The following is a 15,244-nucleotide window of genomic DNA, read 5'->3' as shown; positions in this document are numbered from 1 at the left end:
GGTGATCTTTCGTTTTGGTTTTCCACACAACATCATAACTGACAATGGTACTAATCTGTCCAAGGGTGCCATGGAAGAGTTCAGTCAACGTTAGCATATCCGGCTCGATGTTTCATCAGTAGCTCACCCTCAATCCAATGGTCAAGCTGAAAGAGCCAATCAAGAGATCTTGAAAGGCATAAAACCCCGGCTCATGGTCCCATTACAGCGGACGCCGGGTTGTTGGGTGGAGGAGTTGCCTTCTGTGATCTGGAGCATCAATACTACACCTAACAGATTTATGGGTTATACGCCTTTCTTCATGGTTTACGGAGCAGAGGCGGTTCTACCGAGTGACATCCGTCATGATTCGCCCCGAGTGGCGGCTTATGTTGAAGCTAATAACGAACAAGCTCATCAGGATGCACTTGACCTATTGGATGAGAAGCGTGACTTAGCGGCAGCCCGCTCGGCGATTTAGCAGCAGGACCTATGCCGTTATCACAGCCGCCGGGTTAAGTCGAGAACCTTTCAAGAAGGTGACTTGGTGCTCTGGCTCATCCAGGATCAGTCCGATATGCACAAGCTATCCCCACCTTGGGAAGGACCCTTTGTGGTCAACAGGAACCTGAACAACGGGTCATACTACCTTATCGATGTTGAGAGCACAAAGACTCACCTAAGTCAGAGGAGGAGACCCGCCGGCCATGGAACATTGCTCATCTTCGGCCTTACTACACTTGAGCCACCGGCTCTCGTGATGTACATATTATGAAATGTATATATTATGATAAGTAATAAAGCAGGACCTCTGTCCTTTTCATCATCAATGATCATATTTTCTTGTTATTTTAAAGATAAACGACCAGTTGGGGGCTGATCGTATTCGAATCCAGCTTAACTCTCTTGGTCCGGCTCATGATCGTATTCGAATCTAGCCGTTACACCTCATGGTCACTAGGGGGCTTCCTGTTCAAACATAGGTCATATTCGAACCAAAGAGAACATAGCTGTCGATACCCTTTTGATCGGCACACTGCCAAACTCACTAGGGGGCTTCTTGATCGTATCCGAATCATAGCTCAACCCCTTTTGGGTCCAAAGTTGATCGTATTCGAATCAGCATCGTTAAAAAACTCTCAAGGTCATTTGGGGGCTTCCTGTTCAAACATAGGTCGTATTCGAACCAAAGAGAAAATAGTTGCCGGTACCCTCTTGATCGACGCAACACCAAAGCCACTGGGGGCTACATGGTCGTATTCGAATCCTAGCTTAACCCCTTTGGAACGGTTTACTGATCGTATTCGAATCAGAAGCCTCAATTTTTTTTTATTTTGATGTTTTTTGCAAACAGTTTCTTTTTGAGTTTTTGTCTTGAGACTTCTTTTTGATCCTGTTGGAAGCGTCTAATGAGTGGCTTCTATTTAACCCGGCTTGGCCTTAGTCAATAAGTCATCAGCATATAACAATAATCATATGTGTGGAAGTACCAGCTTCTACAAGATTGGGTTGTCACCCTTACTGTTTGGGTCACATAAACCGACAGTATAAATCAAAGGATCACAGGTATGATATTATGGTTATATTTCAAAGCTATAAATGATAACCGGTTTATCTATGACTCTTTTGCATATTCCGGGTTCTATGTAAGATATATGACCCGCCCTGCGGTAAACCGCCAAGGGTCTTGTGATTTATTTCTGTATGCAGGACAGTGTAAAAGTTTTCGTAAGCATAAGGAAAACAAATGATAAGCATAATAGGGATGAATATAAGATGGCGGCTTAACAATATTGAGCACCAAACACGTGCACGAAGGCACGGCAAAACCACATTATGTCTACTCTATTACATGACTCCCCGAGTCCAAATGATTAACATTGTTTTACAGCAAAGCATAAATATGAGCCGCCCGACGGATCAATTGCGTGGTTGGCCTGAAGCTTCCGGATCATCCCTTTCCGCTCCTCCATCCTGTTCCCTATCCTGGAAGGTTGATGATGACCAGTCAATGCCATTCAAAGCTTCGAATTCAGCTTCATCATCAATTAATCCGGCCGGGTCAACTTCAGGGGCGAAGGTATGCTTACGAATTGGAGGGATCAGGCTGACCACTTCATAATGCGGCGTTGGAATCCTCCGGTTTTCAGCGTCATAACCCGGATGATACTTGGTAAGATCTGTGTCATTAGCAATCAGGGTGGCCACATGGCGTATTTCCTTAACACAAGTGGTGAAGTCCTCCTGTCCAAACAGTGTGCCGTCCTCTTTTAGGCTTGGATACCCGATGGTGATGTCGGCCGGGTCTAGCTCTGGTAGCCACGCCTTGGCCCAGCTTAATGCAGTTACGGCTTCGGCTCTCGTAGAAGATCGCCTTAGTTCATTAAACTGCTGAGGTAGCACAGCAAGCCGCTTTAATACATCTGACAGGAGGGTGGGAACTTCATTTGATAGGGCCACTGCGGCTAAGGCACGCTGAGACCTAGTGTAGAGTTGCTCCACCAGCGTATAAACCGCCTTTAGCTTTATCAGCATGCTTTGGTTAAGATTTGAGCTCCTGGGGCCTGCATTATAATGTCAGGTGAGTTGATGACAATTGATATGCTTCTTAGAAAGATTCACGTATCTAAACACTTGCAGAGCGACTTACCAAAGATTGCTGAGACCAACTGAGATATATGGCGTTTTAAACCGGATAATTCAGCGGTCGCTTCTGCAAGAGCCGCCTCTACATTCTCAGCCCGGTTGATCAAGGCGATCTTTTCATCAGCCCAGGCCTTTTTCTCCACCTCAAAGCCCTTTTTCAATTTTTGTTGTTCAGATACACTGAACTCGAATTTGGAGTTAGCTTTCTGGGTCTCAATCTCCTGTGCTTCCAGGCAATTCTTCAAGTCAGATATTTCCGATTCAAATTGACTAGTGGTGGCCTGTACAAATACCGGATCAAAAGGTCAGGATTATCATGCTGTAATATTAATTCTCGCGTCTTTTGCAAGCAATAACACTTGGAACTTGGGGGCTAATGTGTGCTGAAGAATTTTGTTTAAAGTGGAAGTTCATGACAGTAAGTCCCAGTCACTTTGCAAGCAAGAGTACTTGACACTTGGGGGCTAATTCATATTGCTATTAAAGCCTTTTTAAATAGTTTGTTTTGTGCAACCATATGAAGAGCCGGTTCAATCATACTGATTAAACCGCCCCTTGGGGACTACGGAGTAAGCCGGAGTTCTTCTGTATTTTAGTTCAACTATGTTACTAATATTGCTAAGTTTCTTTCTAAAGTCTACATCATATTCATCATAAGCAATAGACTTGGGGGCTGGCACGGTAAGGATAAATGAATATGGAGAAAAGGTTGTACCTCAAACTTCTGATACATTTGCTTCACCATATCAATTTCGGTGTCACGACTATTGTGCACTTGGCTCATATAGCCAGAAAAGACTTCGCCAATGCTCATGTGAGTATAATTAGTGACGTCAAATTTAGCTTGGCGGCATTCCAGAAGTTCCTCCTTGGCAGAACACTTGGCCAGCACGGTTGGTCTCCCCGGTTCAACAAAGCTGGTCTTGGTGATTGCGACATCAGCGTCTTGAGGAGCATCCGTCCTGGCAGGGCTAGGGACTTCCGGGTTTTCAGAACCGTCGACAGCTTGCTCGACAGGCGGGTTAGCAGTGGGCGTTGGTATATCATGAGCTGGCTCAGGCGGCGGCTCATGAGTGGAGGTTTCAGGGGCGGCCGTTCCAGGTTCCGGCTCACTAAAGATCGGCTCTTCGGCCGGCTTGTTCTTCTTCGCCCTCTTCCTGGGCTTTGCTTGTCCACTGCATAAAATCAAAATGTCAGTACAAGTGTAGCAAATTGAAGTGAATACAGGATAAGCAGGTTATCATTACCCTGGAGAGGTTTTAAAAGCCGGAAAATTGGACTGCATGGATTCGCCGGAGGAAGGTGAAGTTTCCTGATAATTTGAGTCTGAAGAATTGAGTGGTTGACGAGTGAGACCCGCCAAATGATAAAAGGGATATAAGTCGGAGGTAACCTCGTTCCGACGCTTTCTTGGTGTATTGGGCAAGCCAGAGGAGAGTTCTGCATCTTTGCTGGTCCGGGTCTGCCTCCGGCTCTCATGAATCCGTCGCTTCAAAAGAAATTGAGGATCTTGGTAAGCTAAAGGATGTGAAAATCTTACTTTCCGGGTTACTCTTTGGACTTTCTGTCTTGGCAAAGGCTCGGAGTCGGAGGAAATGATAATTACCTCTTCAACCGCTGCATGACTCGCTCCTGTATCCTCCTGAGGATAATTAGTGTCAATAAGATAGTTAAAAAAGGAGCCTAGAGAATCAAGAGCTACCTCTGATTCAGAGGTTTCCTCTAGCCGAAGCATGTCTGAGGCGCTGGGTTTGTTTCCTTTCTTCCTGGCGGCGGCTCTCCTGGCGGCTTTCTTAGCTTTTCTGGCCTTCTTTGCAGCCTCATGATCATAGTTGGCTTTCCAAAACTCGTCAGTGGCCTGTGAATTTCAACAAGAGTTTTGAGTAAAGGTAAAACCTCAAAGGTGAGAGTATAAAATAAAAATGCTTAAGTTACTAGCTTACCGCTGGCGCCGAGTTAGCTTTGCAGAAAGGGCTCAAACCTACTTTGCCACAGTCTTCCAGGCTCTCATTCAGGAGTGATTTTGTCCTATCATCAATGAAGTAATCAGGTAAATCGTCAGGGCTGTGCCGCAGAGGATCATTCTTCTGGCCTGTGTAGTCGCACATCAAACCAGGGCGGCGGCTCAATGGAATAACCCGCCAGGCAAGCCAAACCCGGACCAAATCAATGCCATTCAAGCCGTTCCCCAGAAGAGCCTTGACTTTGCTCATGGTGGGGGCAAGTTTCTAGTGTTCAGCAGCTGACAGCTTATCTGGTAGAGGATGAGTAGACTCGAGGCGGAGGGCGCGAAAGCCGGGCAGAGGGTTTTCACCAGCCGGAGAAGTATCTTGACAATAGAACCATGTCTGGTTCCAGTCTTTGGGGGGACTCGGTGGATCGGCATACGGAAAAATGCAGTCTCTCCTTCGCTGGATTGAGATCCCACCAAGCTCCAAGCTAGGCCCGTTGGCACGTTCATTCTGGCAGTTCAAATAAAATAATTCCCTGAAGAGCAGCAAGTTGGGTTCTTCTCCAAGGTACACCTCACAGAACACTTGAAAATTGCAAATGTTAGATACGGAGTTGGGACCGATATCTTGAGGTCGGAGGTCGAAAAAGTGCAGGACATCTCTGAAAAACATTGAGCCGGGTGGAGAAAAGCCCCGGTTCATGTGATCAGTAAAGACGATGACTTCCCCCTCTTTGGGTTGAGGTTTTTCCTCTGTTGGATCAGGAGCACAATAGGACATGACTTCCTTCTTTGGCAGATAGCCAGTCTTCAAAAAATCAGCAAGGGTGCTTTCTATGACGATGGATTTGACCCAATTACATGTAACGGGTGATTTGGGCGCTTTCGGCGGCATTATAAAGATGGAAGCCTACACCAAAATAAAAATTTCTGGTTCAAATTTAAGCTGGAGAGAAATACTTCAAATCATATTCAAGATGGCGGCTTAAAAAGGGGCCTAATGTTATATGGCTAATTATGTCAGATTATTTAAGCCGCCATGAGCAGTTAAGTTATTTAAGCTGCCATGTGTGGTTGAAGTTAGCTATTGAGCATTTCAAATTAAAGCCGGTGGTATGAGCCGCCATGGCTAGGTGGATCTATCAAGATACAGGCATCGACTAAGTGTGCAAAAACAGGTTTCACAGATTGCAATTATTATTTTGGATCAACGGATGCTCAAAAAAGGAAAAATATCCTAGACCTAACAAACCAGTACAGAGGAGTTCATCAGTTCTAAAGAGGCCTTTGTACAAGAAAAGGGGATCTACTAGCGTCTGAAATGGATGTGAAACAACTACCGCGTGAGTTTAGTACTTCTTTTAGATCAAAAGAGGACGCAATGGAGAAACCATGGAGAATCCGTGATGAACAGCGAAGAACACAGAGGAACTCGCAAACCCTAATGCGGATCTGAGGTGTGGGAAGGCGAAGACTTACAGCTGCAGATCTACTGTGGAGGGTCGTCGCCGTTCTCTGGACCAGATCATGTGAAGAGCTCTTCGCCCTATTGATTAGGAATCTCGATCAGAAACCACCAGGCCATGTCTCCCGATAAAAGATGATCCCCACAATGTATGTTAGGCCTTGGCTTTATAAAATCTGATTGGATCCGCACTAGAGGATAAGAATACAGATAGGCTAACTAAGAAGATCTTCAAATTGTCTTACCTGAAAAGATGAGTTATTCAAAGGAATACCTGAAGAATAGAATAGAATAGAATAAACACATGGCACAACTGGGTGCTAGAATAGTAGTTGATAGAAGTTCTAGTCACTTAAAAAATAACCACTACTTAACTTAATTAGATCGTAGAAGATAAGCAAGCAGGTTCGGCCAGTTAGTCCTATTTGAAGGCAAGAAGTTCGGGTAGTAAGGGCTAGGTTTATATAGGGGCTATATTTTTGATAAATAGATGGTCTTGCTCATTTCTCATCAAGGAATGTAGATTGGGTTGGTGTTTGGAAGGGGGATTCAGTAAACTGACCTTGGCCAACAAGCAGAAAAAGGACTGACGTCTTGGGGCGCGGTAGCGCGCGTACTCTTCTTCCGCGAGACTCCATCCAAATCCACCACTTACTTGTTGGTTGGTGTTCCATTCTGTTATCTTAGACTATGCTTCCTTCTTCAATTCCATTCTTCGTCTCCCTAGTCGAAGTCTTCTTGCTGGCCCAACCCAACATGCATTTTAGAGTGCCGTGCCCGGGCGATAGGCGCTCCGCCAGTCACGCATGATCGCCAGAGCCTTTCTTTGCTATGTAAATATAGGGCTGGAATAAGTGCAAGATCCTCAATAAAATGGACTAAGGTGGGCTTCGAATTTTTCATAATTTTTTCTATCTTTTCATCAAGTTCTTGTTTGATCTACCACTATTATCACAATATCCCTCCTTTTAGGGTTAATGCTATCAATGGTGAATCGATAATTCGCTATCCTTTTTTTAGAAGAGCTTTTTTGAATGGAAGAAAAGTAATGAAACCCGCGATGGCTACTGAATAACCTCCTTTGATTTTTTTTATAATAAACCCTTTGACCTTTTTCTTCGTTCGCCAAATCTTCTTCAGTTCTATCCAAGCTCGGTTTTGTCTGAATCTTTGTGGAAGAAGAAGCGGTTCGCCAGCCGCTACATCCAGGGATCCCAAAAAATCATTAAACCTGGCGGCTGCTTGCTCTTTGATCAGTGATTCACCGGCCACTAGATTGATGAAGAATCTCTCAAAAATCCGCTTTTTGATCAGTGATTCACCAGCCACTACATTCTTGGATCCCACCTTATTCTCAAACCTGGTGGCTCGCTTGATTGGTAGTCCTGTAAGCTCTTCTTGCATATAAATTTTGGGGGTACCAGGGCCTGCATCCACCAAGAACATTTCTTCCCTTAAGCGCAAGCGTAAAACTGAAGATTGTGAGGCGTTTCCACTACATTAGAAGAAACTAGAATTAGATCTTGGAAATGATCGACTCCAATAGATGCTCATCATAAGCTTTTTTCCTCCTATTCCTATTGATCAGAAGTATCCAGCAGTGCCACGCCAGTGTGACTTAGGAAGCGCTACGGACGGGACGAAATCCGGCAGCCAGTTGCTGGCTCTAAATAACCAGCATAACAAGAAGCTAAATTCTTCCATAACATAACATAACGGGGCGGGGTTGCACGCGAGCCGAGTGACGTGGGTGCACAAGAGTCATAGATATGCCTGTAATTAGAAGGAAGAACCGCCATAAAAATCTTCCTCCTGTATTGTCTATAGTGGAACTATGAACAGGAGCTAGCAATCCGGACCGTATTGAAAAGGTTCCGAAGACACATCATGGAAGAGTCAAAATATTCATAAGCGAGGTCCAAGAATGAAGAAGGGGTAGAATTACTGAATGAATACGAGCTGTGGCTAATACCCGAGGCATAAAAGACGCATTTTCTACGGGATCCCGAAACCACCAGCCACCCTGACCTAATTCATGATGAGCCCACCAACTTCCTAGCGAGATGCCTACGGTTAAAAACAACCGACATGTCAAGATCCAAATTCGAATTGGTTCCTGGTCCTTGTCAGAGACCACCGTGTTCGCGTCGGCGGTCCAACAAAGAGGCGAAGTAGTGGTGTCTTTCTTTCCATTACGAACAACATGCTTCGCCTGCTTCCTCCCCGTGTCCATTAGCGCTCCTGTCCAGAGCGAATAGAAGGCGAAAAAGCGCCACCGAAGCAGCATGAGCAGGCTTCTATTGCTACGCAACAATAGAGCAGGCGCACCGCCCACAAAATGTTTGAATGATCGGGTAAAGAGTGAGCTTCTTATATGGGATCCGACGCATCCAATAGAGCGAAGTAGTGTTCCATTCTTTTCGGCGGCATCCTTCCGCATTAGCGGCGAGTGGAGTGCCACAATCCCATTCATTATTTTTGATCTACATAACCAAAGCCCATAGCACTGGCGACATCTCCGGCATAAATGCAAGGAGGATTTATAGCTGATATAGGATCTTGTGGAACTGGATTTGATTCTGCAAGCGGTTCGGTACGAACGAAGAAATTTCGAACAAAAGGATCAGAACTCGCTGATAGGAAAGGAGAGAAAAACAAAGCAATGCCAAGAGCTCCGTCAATCTGCTGTTCATCGATAGACGAAGCTCTCTCTTTTTCATCTCGTGCCAGATGTAACAAAAGATTAGTCCTTTTTCCTTCTCGCGAACCACGGGAGCGCCCAACGCCCAGAAGAGCAAAGCTCATTTTCAAAACAGGGTCAAGCGATGCATTAAAAAGGGCTGGCTCGTTAAAAGGACGCTTACTTTGGGAACAAAGTTCGGAATCAACAAGGGTTCTCCGAACGAAGGGAGTGTACAACTGGGGCGCAACCCAACTTTTTTGTTGGAGAGATAGAATGGAGTTCTTCACGAAGTTCGAGACAAAGGAAAAAAAATCAAAGTTTCTCTATAGCCTCTTCGTTTTGAGACATTATGGCTTTGGGGTCGACCCCGGTAACAAAAAAGGAATCCATAAAAACATGGGATCCAACACCATGATAAAATACTACCCTCATGATTAGACCATGTCCCTGAGATTTGATAAAAAAAAAGGTGCATTAGCGGTATATACGTTGTAATTAGATAAGTTCTTTGGAATATGACGGAACTAAAGACCAAGGAAAGGAACAAGAATGCACCAAAATGCAAGTGCTGCACCAAACGCTGGTGGTTGTTTCTTGTTGTAAGTGAATGCAATGAAAAGACCCGGAAATAACGAATAATGAGAAAATTCATTTATAGACATTTCGTGCTCATTTCCAAATTTATTCTTAGTTATTCCCATCATCTGGTAACCACAGGATGATCCCAATCTCCTTTTAGTAATAGATATTTTTGATATGTCTCAGTCTCGGCGGCAAGGAAGAGAAAAGGCATCGATTCGTTTATCAAGAAAGTGGACGAGCATGGCGGTCCCTATATCTCTGAGGGGTGTACCACTTTTTTTTCAAGTCAGCTTAAGAGGTTCAAAAGAGAAAGTCACTCTCCTTATTCTTGGCTAGTGGAATGGAAGCAAGACTCTTTCCTATCCACTTTGCCGAGGGGACAGAACTAAAAGATAACTCAAGCTAGACAGAAAGGTGCAAAAGTCCACAGTTTCTTAAGGATCCTATAAGCAAGTAGGTTAAGATTGTCATTTAGCTTCAATTTCTTTAGGCTCACAAGCGGGTCCGCATGCAACCAAAGAAATTCTATTTTCCTACTACACCGACCTTGCCCTGAAAGGATAAGGAAATTGGATAAGAGCGAGAGCTAGACTGACTGTTGGTCCAATGCTAGTGGAGGATTCAGACTGAGGACCCCCTGTGGCGGCTACTCATAAGAAGATGAAGGATTGAAAGAGGACTAATCACCCATATGATTTGTGATCTTTTAATAGAAAGAAATTAAAAGCCTTCTCTCAGACTTAAAGGTAAATGAAAGCGGGATTTTTTCTCTCCTCTAAGCTTGCAGCAAGTCAAGTAATCTGAGAATGCTGCCCCCAATCCGTAGCTGAGGACGAACTCAACTCATAAGCTTTTTTGAACCAAGCACCTGTTGTAGAAATGAAAAACCACCCACTAGGAGAGGCTGGAACAACCCATAGAAGTGCAGGGGCTGCTTCAACCAGGCGTACCCGTATCCATTGATTTACCTCCTCTAGAGAGTATTGAACTTTGTGACAAATAGGTTATAGTTACACTCCTTAACTCCCTATTCGCAAGATATAAAAGATAGCTAGTAAGAAGACTTTCCCTTCTTTTCTAGGAGGGTGAGAACTTGAAAGACTGGCAGAGAAAAGGAAGAAAAGCGGCTAAGGCTATCTAAACGATTATTTCAAAGTTTACCAAGTTCGATCGTTCACGAGACAGGGGACTCTTTTAAATAAGACAGTGTATGGCTGCGAATACGTCTATTCGGCAAATCATAGAGAAGGACTGGATATAAGCTATTCCCCGGTTCTTCATTGGATCCTTTTAGTTTAATATTACTTTTTGGAAGCAATCTCATAATAATATGTATTAGGGACAACATTTAGGATAGCAAAAGCTTTTTTGGAGCAAGAGGGATTACCTTCCAGATTCTTTTGTGATACCCTCTGTGTCGCCTTTTCCTGGATGGTCAGCCCAGTGTCCTGAATCCTTGAGCTCTTCCTCATGGCTTTGACTGGTGACTTACATTTCATCTTATTTGTTGCTCTCTTGGTCCTTGGATATGATGTCTTCTGCCACTCTCCTTGGTGGCTATTCTCCACCATCTCAGTCCCCTCTAAGGTCAGCTGAATCTGATCAGTGGCTGTCTCTGCCTAATCCACCAAGTTTGTACAAGACAAGATCTTTGTCTGTCACAGGTTCTCCTGCTGCTTCAAGTTGATCAGACTGGAATTTGATCCTGCGCAGATAATCTTGAGCAGTCTGGGATCCTTTCTTGATCGTTTGGATCTGAATACATAGCTCAATTATTTGAGCATTTGTCATACAGCCAAGACTTCCGTTTTTCCAGGTTTTCTCCCTTTTCTACGAAGGTTTGCTGCTCCGCCTGCACCAGTGAATTATTCTATTTTTCTCCTTTGGTTCAGTCTGTGGGGAAATCAGAATTCACCATTGAATCCTGTGGATCAGCTCCCTTACATAATAATATTTCACTGTATCAACTACGAGGGGAAAATCTGAAAGACAGAGGATAGAGAGTGAGAGAAAGAGTGTGAGACTTGCGCCGCTCTCCATTTCGAGGGGATTTCGACGATTCTGGGGTGATTGAACTATTTCTTTACCTATTCAATTTCTAACGAATCAAGATATCCTCTTTTTTCGGTATAAATAGTAGCTATCTGCTCTTCCACTGGGAGATGATTTGCCTGGGATTGTTCAAGCAATTCCCTTAATTGTCGACCCCTTGCCAATTGATTCTGACTTGTTTTATCGAGAGGAGAGGCGAATAATAGGCTTGTCACTCCGCGAATTGAGCTAGTTCCAATTTGGATTTGCCAGCTACTTGTTTCATGGCTTTAATTTGAGCCGCGGATCCTACTCTGGAAATAGAAATACCCACATTAATAGCGGGTCGAATTCCGGCATGGAATAGATCCGCAGATAAGAACATTTGCCCATCTGTAATGGAGATTACATTAGTAGGAATATAGGCGGAAACGTCTCCAGATTGAGTCTCAACTATTGGTAAAGTGGTCATACTTCCTTTGCCTAAAAGAGAATTTAATTTAGCGGCTCTTTCTAAAAGGCGTGAATACAAATAAAAAACATCCCCTGGATAAGCCTCACGGCCGGGAGGTCTTCTTAATAGAAGGGACATTTGGCGATAAGCTTGTGCCTGTTCGGAGAGATCATTGTAAATTATTAAAGTATGCCGTTCGCGGTACATAAAATACTCAGCCATGGCTGCTCCCGTATAAGGAGCGAGGTATTGTAATGTAGAAAGTGAATCCACCATTTCAGCTACTACAATAGTGTATTCCATGGCCCCCTCCTCATGGAAAGTAGTTACTACTTGAGCTACGGAGGATGCTCTTTGATCGATAGATACATAAACACATATTACACCTTGCCCTTTTTTATTGAGAATTGTATCTGTGGCTACCTCTGTTTTGCCAGTCTGTCTGTCCCCAATAATGAACTCTCGCTGACCGCGCCCTATAGGGATCATCGAATCGATAGCTATAAGCCCTATTTGAAGAGGTTCGTATACGGAATGCCTAGAAATTCTACTTGGAGCAGGAGATTCAATTAAGTGAGATTCGGAAGCTACAATTTCGCCTCTCCCATCAATAGGTTTAGCCAGAGCATTTATAACACGACCCAAGTTATATACGTTCACGGGTATCTGAGCAATTCTTCCTGTTTCTTTTACAAAACTTCCCTCTTGAGGCTAAACCATAGCTCTAACTGAGTCAAATTCCACAATTTCTAAGAACGATATGCTTTTTTTCATTTTCCACTGTGAAAGCTTCTCTCAATCCCTCCCTAGTCCTTTCTTTCCTGGGCACAGGCTTACCTGGTTGACCGCCCACATTCATTCATTGTTCGTTCTGTTGTGGAATCGAACCACAGAGCTAGCGCAATTGGGATTTAGAGTCCCATGCGTGAAACAAAAGAGGATTTTCAGTCCTCTGCTCTACAAGCCAGAACCTAGAAGGACACTTCACACCCGATTTGACACAGCTAGACTGGAAACACTGCTTGTCAAGAGCACAGACCCCAGCATAGAATACTTTTCTGAGTATGTTGGTAAGGTCCGGTCATCCGCTTCTGTGTTTGCACTTCTGCGTAACTAGGGGTGCAAGTCCAGTACAACGTACTTTCATAATTGAATCAAAAGCATCGATACATGAAAAATCTCTATATACGATATTTACGACACAGAATTTTGTTCTTTCAACATGATTCCTAAACAATTTTTTCATTGTAACTAACTCTCCGTTCTCTCCGTTCCACTTTGGTTTTTGACTAATAATTACCATGATGAATTTCTCTTACTACTTGGTTCCGCATTGGATTTTGGAAACTTTTGTTTAGAAAGTGGTGTCACAACTGTGGGGATCAAATGGATGGTTCAGGAAAGTCTAGTGAAGCGGCACGGTCTAATCATATAGATGACCATAGTGGTATGGTTCCATAGAAAACTACTGGAGGCCATTACCGCCATCGAAATGGTTTCCATGCTCCCTTCGATGATTTGACAATATCGCAGTATCAAGCTAGAACGGTTTCAATTTGTAGGACGGGAAAGAAACCTCATCCTTTGGTGCACACTAACCGATGAAGCTCAACCCTCTCTCGAACTGAGCTATTTCCGCTTTTTCGAACAAAAAGTTTTAGTAGTTCAGTGAAAAAACGGTCAAGCTTTCTTCCATCCTTCCTAGCTCCTCGAGCTTGCACCTGCTCGACGCCTTTTTCATTGTTCATTCTGAGGTGGATTCGAACCACTCTCTCCGTTTGGATTTCGAGTCCAAAAGGCTCGGCGAAACAGGATTTTCAGCCAGAACGGGAGTTTTCCACTTCACACCCACACAATCGGGATTTGATGAAATAGCTACATTTTTTTCTTATTTGATTCGGATACTGTCAATCTACTATCCATCTTTCTCTTTAGTTTTCTCCTTTCTTTCTCCTCAACCTATCTCCATTGGATGGACATACGAAAGAATAATATCTAATCTCCCCATCGCGGTTAGGATCCCATGAACCAGGAGCCCCACCACCGGTTCCTCGATCTTCCTACCGGAGACATGGTCATGGCTTTCATTCATTAATTTCTTTCTTTGTTCTGTTGTGGAATCGAACCAATCAAAGGATTTAGAGTCCTTTTACCAACTAGTCAGAACCAACATTTCTCTGTTATATTCTGTTGTTTCTTTGTCAGCTAGCACAATTTGGATTTCGAGTCCAATGCGCTAACGCTTTCTTTAGTTTTCTTGCTTGATTTTTATATGATTTTTTGAGCAACTAGTGCGAGAGCCGTTGCGCGTTGGCGCATCCGTTCTCTTGCTCTTTCTCCGGGCTTTGACCATGTCTCCCAAACAATTTCAGTACATATGGCGCAAGACGATTCCACATATATATATCGAGGTCGGAATGGGATCGGGTGTTTTCACGTCTCACCGTAGTGCCCGGTTTGTCTTGATTGGTGATTGATAAACAAGAAGGGTGGAAAAGTAGACAATCTACATGTTTATACCATTGAGGTCCTTAGTTTAGTCAAATAGGCGAGGGTATTTCCATCGCGAAGGATTCAATCCAGCCACAGCTTCCCCTACGACTACCTTGTTACGACTTCACCCTGTCGAAGCCCCACCGTGGTATGCGGCAATAACACCACCAAAGGCCTTTGTGGCACTAGTGGTACACAGAAGTCATGGGTGATCATTGGTCCGATGCTTCGGGCGAAACCAATTCCCAGGGTGTGACGGGCGGTGTGTACAGGGCCCGGGTACATATTCACCGCGGCATGCTTGTCAAAGCCCCAGAATTGGTTGTAAATAGTTGCATCTGCATCCATGCATCATGTCTAAGTTTAAATGAATTTGAAATAGGGGTGATAAATCCCTAGCACCCAAAAGAACTCAACTAGGTTCAACTTAAAAACATTTTCAAGGAACCCAGAATGCCCTTTAGAAAAGTTCATGATTTTTGATACAGGTGAAAACCTCTGCCAAAAATGATGCACATATTTCTAGGCCATTTCTGGACATTTGAATTAAATCATTATGTATTTGAATTTGGGCATTTAATTGCTATAATTATTTTAAATGCTCAAATAATTCTGAAACTAAATGTGGGTTGTTGGAAATAATTCAAAAGGTCCCCACAATTTATTTTAGGATTTTTAGATGTGGTTTAGTATTATACTAAATAAAAAACAGAGTTAAAGCAATAGAAACTAGAACCTTAAATAGCAAAACAGAGAGAGGCAGAGAACTCACCCGTGCAACCCTCCTCGTGGCATAGCACTGTAGCTGAGGCCCAGCCCAGCAGGCAGCCGACGCACCAGTCGTCGTCTTCCTCTCACCAGTAGGATACCGAGCGCGTGGCCGACGCACGCGCTCTCTCCACGCGCCACCTCCTGCCTCCCTGCCTGCCTCATGCCCCCGAGGCTCTCTCCTAGCGCCAT

At 44.1% G+C, this 15,244-nt stretch overlaps 1 protein-coding gene and 1 pseudogene across 1 annotated transcript; one reads left to right on the top strand and one right to left on the bottom strand.

The window, feature by feature from the left end:
- The first annotated feature begins 8,534 nt into the window (after positions 1-8,534).
- LOC123076238 (uncharacterized) lies at positions 8,535-11,292 on the top strand. Its single transcript, XM_044498598.1, has 2 exons — positions 8,535-8,858; positions 11,199-11,292. Exons 1-2 carry the CDS (start codon positions 8,569-8,571, stop codon positions 11,290-11,292), a joined length of 384 nt encoding a protein of 127 aa, XP_044354533.1. The 5' UTR covers positions 8,535-8,568.
- Positions 11,293-11,393: 101 nt separating this feature from the next.
- Positions 11,394-15,244, bottom strand: LOC123076237 (ATP synthase subunit alpha, chloroplastic-like; annotated as a pseudogene).

The sequence above is a fragment of the Triticum aestivum genome, chromosome 3D (assembly GCF_018294505.1).
Source record: "Triticum aestivum cultivar Chinese Spring chromosome 3D, IWGSC CS RefSeq v2.1, whole genome shotgun sequence".
NCBI classification, from domain to species: domain Eukaryota; kingdom Viridiplantae; phylum Streptophyta; class Magnoliopsida; order Poales; family Poaceae; genus Triticum; species Triticum aestivum.
Note: the sequence above shows the minus strand (reverse complement) of the source record. Positions and strands in the feature narration are given on the sequence as shown.

Excerpts from the sequence above, each read along its gene's own strand:
- LOC123076238 (XM_044498598.1), top strand. The coding sequence starts at position 8,569 with ATGCAAGGAGGATTTATAGCTGATATAGGATCTTGTGGAACTGGATTT. Across the intron at positions 8,859-11,198 it reads AAGCTCATTTTCAAAACAGG|TCTGTGGGGAAATCAGAATT; the intron begins GTCAAGCGATGC and ends CCTTTGGTTCAG.